The sequence below is a fragment of the Neophocaena asiaeorientalis genome, unplaced genomic scaffold (assembly GCF_003031525.2).
Source record: "Neophocaena asiaeorientalis asiaeorientalis breed wild unplaced genomic scaffold, Neophocaena_asiaeorientalis_V1.1 scaffold164, whole genome shotgun sequence".
Classification (NCBI taxonomy): domain Eukaryota; kingdom Metazoa; phylum Chordata; class Mammalia; order Artiodactyla; family Phocoenidae; genus Neophocaena; species Neophocaena asiaeorientalis.
In genome coordinates this window covers 186,763-195,329 of record NW_020173727.1, presented here as the reverse complement: position 1 = coordinate 195,329, position 8,567 = coordinate 186,763, and the positions used below count along the sequence as shown (strand labels likewise).

At 36.8% G+C, this 8,567-nt stretch overlaps 1 protein-coding gene across 1 annotated transcript in view; it reads right to left on the bottom strand.

Moving 5' to 3' along the window:
* Positions 1-2,526: 2,526 nt before the first annotated feature.
* Positions 2,527-8,567, bottom strand: part of LOC112403351 (protein PTHB1-like) — a gene marked incomplete at its 5' end in the record, with an annotated part of 83,874 nt that continues 77,833 nt past the window's right edge. Inside the window, 2 exons of the mRNA XM_024750775.1 lie at positions 2,527-2,921; positions 3,132-3,242. Of these exons, the coding sequence (XP_024606543.1) occupies positions 2,890-2,921; positions 3,132-3,242 (143 nt within the window). The remainder of the gene's footprint in view (positions 2,922-3,131; positions 3,243-8,567) is intronic.

Below are 8,567 nucleotides of genomic sequence, written 5' to 3'. Positions count from 1 at the left end.
ATATTAACTGTGGGATACTGGACAAATTATTTAGACTCTGTAAATCTCAGTACTCTCATTTGTAAAATAGAGATAACAATATTCTCTACATCACAGTAGTGTCACGAGGAGTGAACGAAATCATGCATACAAAGTAGCAGCACATAGTAAGAATGTAATAAATGTTTGCTATTTTATTAGTACCTATCCTGATATATTGGGTAATAATGAAACCATTGGGCTAATCAGAAACCTGGATCATCTTCCTTCTTCCAGATTTGTGAGTTACTCCAAGATTATGTACACACACACACACACACAAGACATAATGGACAGTCGTTATTAAAGACTGAAATATTGGTCTCAAAATAATAGGAATAGTTAAGAATTATTTGGGTCTTGATTTTTAAACAGCCACTCTAAAAGATAACATAATTCTTGGCTCCATTATTTTTCTGCTAGTAGAAACACTTTAAACAGCTTTTGTGTTTTTAAGTCATGAGGCTAAAATCAGGAGTAGAAGATATGTACAACTTAAATTCAGGAAATTCTTTAACAAAGTTAAATTTATGTCATTAATCAAATCATTTTTATCATTTTAGAACTTACATTTTAAATTTGATAATGTTTAAAAGGTTATTTAAGGATGGACCTAGAGAATATAATGCTTAGTGAAGTAAGTCAGACAGAGAAAGACAAATACTATATGACATCACTTATATATGGAATCTAAAAAATAATACCGATGAATCTATATATAAAACAGAAACAGACTCACAGACATAGGAAACAAACTTACCAAAGGGGAGGGAGTAACAAACTAGGAATATTAACATATATAAACTACTATACATAAAATAGATAAGCAATAAGGATTTACTGTATAGCACAGGGAATTATACCCAATATCTTGTAATAACCTATAATGGAATTAATTTGCAAAAAACCCCGAATCACTATGCTGTACACCTGAAACTAACGAAGTATTGTAAATTAACTATATTTCAATTTTAAAAAGTTTAATTAGTAACTTCTTTCCTTTTGGCAGCTAGTAAAATGCAAATAGTAATAAATTAGAAACATTCTAAAATATTTATATGTATGATGTATGCATACAGAGTTCTGTATTCAAATGATCCAAATAAAAAAATAAAATTATTTGGTCAAGTAATTTTGCTAATAGGCTTAAGATACTGATAATGATTTCTAGGAAAACTTCTTGTAAATATACTTCTTAACATTAAAAACTCTCAGTATAAGATGTAATTGTAGCAGCAGAAGTCACCTTAAACTCCCAAATCAGAGATAGGAAGCCTTTTGAGTTTACACTGGTAAACACTCCCTCATGGAATAGAGAAATTGTGGAGGCCATTAAAAAAAAGGAAACAATGGAGGAGAGATTTGAAAGAGATAGAAATCACTGTACTCATGCACATTTAAAGTAACCTTTACAAATCAAATGATATGCTTCAGTTTTATATCACAGGAAATAAAGGGAGAGAATCAAAAAGTGAAGGGAAAGAATTGGGGGGAACAGAGGAAGGGAAAGACTGATCAAGGCTGATGAACATAGAAACAAGAGAGAAAAAGAAATTGAGTTAAAGAAAGGCAGACAGGACACGACAAACAGGACATGACTCAAAAAAAAAAAAAAAAGAGATAAGAAAGGAGAACAGAGATGAGCACACGGACACATGCACTCCATGGAAAAAATATCCCTGGGAACCAAATACCAAAAAGAAAAAGAAAAAAAGACACAACTGAGAAACACTCTTTAAAGAAGGAATATACTTCTCTTCTAACCTTTCTTCAATGAAGCTGTTAAAGATGATCAGAAGTGTTGTGGTTTTGCATCTTTAGGCATACACAGAGCCAAGACATCTTTTACTGGTCCCCACAGGCTGGGTAACATTAACCTAATGGTTGATTCTGGCCCAAAGGCTAGAAGGTGTCCACTCCCATACTTGACAATGAAAACTATTTAATCTTCTGCTGCATCTCCTAAAAAAGAATGCTATAAATAATAAGTAATACATCCTCTGCAATTTTTTTGACATTTCACTTATAGAAAAACTGCGAGCCACTTTCTCCTTTGTACTGACTGAGGCATTCCAAAACTGGCACAGACATATTTTTATTTAAATAAATCAGTCTTGCAACCGTAATTTTAACTCGAAATTGGCAAAATCTCCTCTATTTCCTGCATATGAAAACCTTACATTTTAATTATAATAAAGTGTGAATCCTTCTATAACCTGGATTTTTAAAAGGTATCTCCCATTGGGGTAATGAAAGAGGATGTTAATGTACTAGCTTCCTTGAAAATATTTTAACATTTTCATGCAATACTAGAAAACTCACCTTTTCCCACTTTTAGCCTAATAGTAGTTTCTTGTATTTATAAAATAACCACATTCAAGTCTTACCGTGGAGAAGCAACATTTTTAGTTCCGTTCAATTTCTTCACTTTAAATAAATAAATCAACTATATAACCCTCTGATTATAAATCAGATCCAAGATATTGTTTGACAATGAGATGCTTTTATTAAACTCGATACATTTAATACATAAGAATTCTGTGAAAAAACTGGGGTATCAAGTAGGATCTGGGTCTTTGCATTACAAAGTCTGCCCCCAAAAGATGTCATCTCACTATATACTGTGGCTGAAAGCATACAGATGACCAAAAAGCAGCAACATCCTTTCCTGGTAAGACAAGTTCAACTGACTTGCCCATAGTATTACAAGTCCTCCTAGAAAAAGTAAAAGTCCCCATCCCCATCTCTACCTATTGTTATCTCCTGGCAGGTGAGCTGTATGAAGCACCTTCATCTGTGCTTGGCATGAGGTCCACGTATGATCAGCCTTGGGAAGGCCATCTTCCCCTCAACCAGACAACTCTACTTCAGCTATTCTGAAACTCCTTGGAGGGGTGAAACTTCTGGAAAAATGAAAGAGAGCAAGAGAGAGAAAAGGTCTGAATATTGAAAGGAATATACAAATGATCAAATTCAGCTGCACCAATGCCAAGGGGAAGGCTGAATAAGTTAGAAAACAAGCAATTTTGCAAAATGCTTTCTGGTATGACAAAACCTGACCAGTGTCTCACTGTTCCTGACATGCCAGTTGTGAAGGCCACCCATTCTCTTACCAGGCATGGGCGTCTCCACGATGAGGTGTTTGTGGTTGGTAAACAGTTCAGTGGAGTCTTGCTCTACTGATCTTTCTTCTAGGTCTGATTCTGGGATCGTAGCACAGCCACCTAGTTGAAAAATACAAACAATATTTTAAGCAATGTGTAGAAAAATCTACCTCTCCATACGGCAACCTCAGCTTAAGAACGTACCAGTCATGAAGGTGATAAATAAAGAGACAACAATCTTCAGGAGTAGACCAAAAAGGATAATCTTAAATGTTTCTCTTTTGGTGAAAAGGCTGGGAATGAGTCATTGCCTTTAAAGACATACTGATGAGCACTTAGCAACAGCAGCAATGGTGTTGTCTTCAAATTTAACCCTTTTAAAGTCAGAAAGGACAAAATCTATAGCATATGTGATATCCATACTATAATGGTACCTCAGCAGAAATTCCCTTTAATACCAGAGCATCAGAAACTATAAAAGAAACAAAGCACATCGACTGTGAGGGAAAGAAAACTTCCCTGAACAAAGAGGAAGGCCACTGGTGTTCTGAGTTGGTGACTATGGTGGTATTTCTCAGGAATTTGATTCTATTCCTGAATCCCAACACCTTACAGCAGAGACACAAACACTTCATAATTCACAGCAAAGCCATGAATGCATTGTGGAAGCTTTCAATTCCAAGTCAATTCCAAGGTGACTTGAGGATAAGCTGGGACCACTGCACTTTGAAAATATTAGGTATAAGCCATTTGATTTTATCCACCAAAATATTGTACAGAGAACTCATGTTGAGAATTTCCTGACTACATCTGCAACTTGATTTGACTAATTTTCTGGAAATGTACTAACATGCTGTATACTTTACACATTTTTTCCCAAAGCCATTCTTCTTGTAAATAAAGTGTGATTTTTCCTTTTCTGAGGCTTCTCATACACTGAGTCCAAAGCCTCCATATTCAAGTTTGGCTTTATGTGTGAGGGGGTTTATAAAGAGAGGGTACCAGCAGCACTGATGTGTAAACCACGTCACTCAAATGAGAGTGAAGTCAAGATCCCAGGTCTGAAGGAAAGTACACCTTACCATCCATCCCTCTGGATCAGCTCTGAAAAAGAAATCGATGTTGAGGGAAACTTGAGAGACAAGGATTTCCACACTCATAAAATAAGAATCAGAGGTAGCCTCAGAGGTTTCCCAAACAGGAAATGTTAGAATTATCCATCAATGCAATGGAACTTGCCCTGCTTTACCTTAAAATAGCTAGGGCCCCATCCAGAAGGAGAACCAGGCTTATTTTTAATCTGTTTAAGTAAAAACAAACAAACAATAATTTCAGAGTAAGCAGTAAAAGGAGAGAAATAAACTATAAAATTTCCAAACTAACAGAGACCTTCTGAAGCCCACTGTAGCAATGCTTCTCAAAAGGACCAGCCTTAAAATTTCCAATCTATCTAAGCCAATACTTTCGTCACGTATAATAAAAATGAATAAAAGGAATTACTAGAAAAATAAAATGAACAATATATAGGCCCTTATCTTTTAGATTCAATCATTGTAAAAAGTATACTGTCAATTGCTACAAGTTTCTCAATGCTTATTCTCAGTTTCAAGTAACAGACAGTTTGCAGACAGATGCTAGTCTTCTATTCACACTTTGAACAGCACTGATTTCAAGATATGGTCTACATTAATTAATATGATACATGGAATTATAGTTAAAAATAATAATTCAGCCAACTCCTAATTATCAGACGTTCAAATAGCCAGTAAACTCATTCTGGCAACAGCAGGGGCTTCTCATAACTTATGCACCTCCCTTCTACTCCAGTATCTGTCTGGCAGCTCCCTCCTTGCATAATGTCCAGAACAGCCCCCCTCTCCCCACCAATATGGGATGTCCAGGCTCTCCTTTGCCCACTGCTGGTACAATTATGGAGATCCACTTCTATCCCTGTGCTCTCATGTAAAAAGGAGTTTCATTAAGGAACCTGGGATCCCAAGTCAGAACTCTGGGGGCATTTTCATAAGGAACAATGTTATAAGTGGTGGTTTCATTTTAGAGTCCTATTACAATTAAATGCTTAAAACACTTTTCTGGAGTAATCTGGAACCCTAACCCCTGCAGGTGAAATTTGAAAGCATGAAGCATGTATCACAAATTGCAAACAGTATCTATAGCATTTGGAACAAGACAGTTTATAAACTGGAGATTACACCCGTGATGTTTAAGAGGATGTTTTTGAGACATTTCACTATGCTCCCTCTTCCTCTGAATTGTTACCAATCAAATTATGTGCATGACCATTTGTGTTAACTAAACCTGGCTGTAAAAATTTGTTGCTTTGCAAATTAGTAGCACATCAAGATATATAGCAATCCTCCTATATATAAAATAGATAAACAACAACAAGTATAGCACAGGGAACTATATTCAATATCTTGTAATAACCTATAATGGAAAAGAATCTGAAAAAGAATAGATAAATATATATGTATAACTGAATCATTTTGCTATATATCTGAAACACTGTAAATCCACTATACTTAAATTTAAACATTTTTTAAGAAAATTTTTCTGGCTACAATCCTCATGTAGCCAGAAAATTATTTAAGTAAAAACTCTTACCAACAATTCTGAACAATAGGAGATCACCCTATATTTATAAAGATAATTCAACCCTAGGGTTTTGTTTTATTTTTTTTTTTATGGATTACAAGCTATCCTTAAACCTGTTTCTGCATTCAAAAGCAAATTATAAAATTGTTGAAATTTCTTCCTCACCAGGTGGAACATATTTTATCAACAAGGGAATTACACTAAGGAAACGCTACCCACTGTCAGAAAAACAAACAAACAAAAACAATAAAAAAGAGCTCAGGGACTTCCCTGGTGGTCCAATGGTAAAGAATCTGCCCTCCAATGCAGGGGATGCAGGTTTGATCCCCGGTCAGGGAACTAAGATCCCACATGCCGTGGGGCAACTAAGCCTGCAGCCAGAACTACTGAGCTCTTGAGGCTCAACTAGAGAGCCTGTGTGCTGGAAACTACAGAGCCCACACGCCCTGAAGCCTACTCGCCAGAACTAGAGAAGAGGAATCCTGCAAGCCACAACTAGACAGAAGCCTGCACGCCGCAATGAAGAGCCCGCACTCCAGAACGAAAAATCCCGCATGCCTCAACAAAGATCCTGCTTGCCACAACTAAGACCCAACGCAGCCAAAAATAAATAACTAAATAATAAATAAGTCTTAAAAAAAAAAAAAAAAGCTCAGGTCCTCTCTGTAGGTTGCTATAGCATGAACAATAAAAGTTATAGAGTTCAAAGGTCAAGATAGGAGGCCAAGCAGAAACAAATGTAACTGTCTAGAATACTAGAGATCAAAATCAGAATGCAGGGTAAGCACTGGTATTCCGGAAAATATGTAACCAGCTGGCTTTCAAGGAAAAAAGGTAAAGCCCTAATCTGTAGTGTTTGCCCATTTCTTTGGTATAAATACTCCTATCATGGCCAGTTTCAAGCAACCAACGTGACATCACCAAACGTGGAGCTTGGCAGAGATGTGTAAGAGGACACCATGAGATAGCACTTTCACCATTCAGATTCCGTAGACATAAATAATCTCAAGAGCATAGAGAATAGTAAAATGTAGTAATAATTAGTGAAGAGTTTTGAGGTGTATTATCTTTGTTCTTAATACAACTTATTTGGTTGTAAAGTTTACATAACTTAATTTTTAATAACGGCTGAATTTGTTAACTGGCTCACAGAATTCCTAAAAATTCAATGATTGGTTCTCACCAGCCAGTGTGAGCCAGCTCCAGCACTGAATGCAGGCTTATTTGTAGGGAATTTAACAAAGCCTCGATTCAAACCATGGCTCAGCATTTATGAGCCAAGTGACCTTCCTGAGCAAATTATTGCACTTTAATGAGCCTCAGTTTCCTTATCTATAAACAGAGACTATGGCAGCCCTACTTCATAAGGAAGAAATTGATGAGCATGTGTAAGTGCTTGGCACATTGAAAAACACATTAAGTTCTGACTATTTACTCTCATGTCAAAGTTAGGAACACTAAAAGAAGAGTAGAGTGAAAAGGCCAAGACGGAAGTCCCTAAAGTTGGAAGTCTGAAGGGGTAGGGTTCACACAGCTGATACACCCATGAGGCCAAAAGACACAGCTCTGCAGCAAAAAAAAGAGTGTTCAGACACCTTAAAAATGTGGCCACCTCTGAAGCTGACTACTCTATTTACTCACGCTACTTGACCTGCAGAGTTCTATTTGATAGATACTTGATTATAACCCAGATGAATTCTGGTGGCCCAGCTTACCTTCCTCACCATCTACCTTGTAACTCAGGTAACCTAAACCGGGGGTTGGCCAGATAGTACATATTTTTTAAGCTCTGTGGGCCGGGCCATCTGGTCTCTGGTGCAACTGCTCAGTTTTGCCATTGTAGCGTAAAAGCAGCCAAGGACAAAATGTAAACATGAATGAGCATTAGTTGTGTTCCAATAAAACTTTATTTACTAAAACAGTCAGATCTGGCCCATTGGCTGTAGCTTGCCAAAGCCTGGCCTAATACAAGGCTCACAGAAAGCTACTCTTCAACTGCATCCTAATTCTAAAGGTTCCTAGAGGCATTTAACACTGCCAGATCATCTCATAGTATTACTATAGCAATAGCAATAAGGAAGAGGAAGAGGAGGAGTAGTAATAGTAGCAGTTCTTGAAAAGAATATTATTTGCCCTACTGCTACAAATGCTCTTTTTGTTTGGGCAGTGATAAGCTTTTTTTTAAAAAAAAATAGACTAATTTTTAGAACACTTTTATATGTACAGAAAAATTTAGTAAATGGTACAGAGAATTCCCATATATTCTCCACACAGTTTCTCCTATTGTTAACATATTGCATTAGCATGGTACATTTGATCAATGAACAAATGCTGATACATTATTAGTAGCTAAAATCTATAGCCTATTCAGATTTCCTTAGTTTTTACCTAACATCCTTTTCTGTCTCGGGATCCCACCTAGAATACCCCATGACATTAGTTGCTGCATCTCCTTTGGCTCTTCTTGGTGGTGACAGTTTCTCAGACCTTCCTTACTTTTGATGGCCTTGAAGTTTTGAGGAGTATTGGTCAAGCATATTGCAGAATGCCCTTCTACTGGAATTTGCTTAATATTGTTCTCATGACTAGATTGGGGGAAAATTTTTAAGACAGTTTCTTTTCATAAATTCTTAGAGTTTCCCAAATTTTAGGATTGTCTCCAGTTGTTCTTCTTTTCCTCTATCAAAAGTGAAACCCAGGTGGGCAGTGAATGGGGAGGCCTCTGAAGGCAAAGGAGGCCAACAGCAAGGCTTGACTTAGACTGTGAAGTTCTCAGGAGTGGCTCAGTCTGGGTCTAGCTGTTGGACGCAGGCAGGTTGTCAGTTGCCC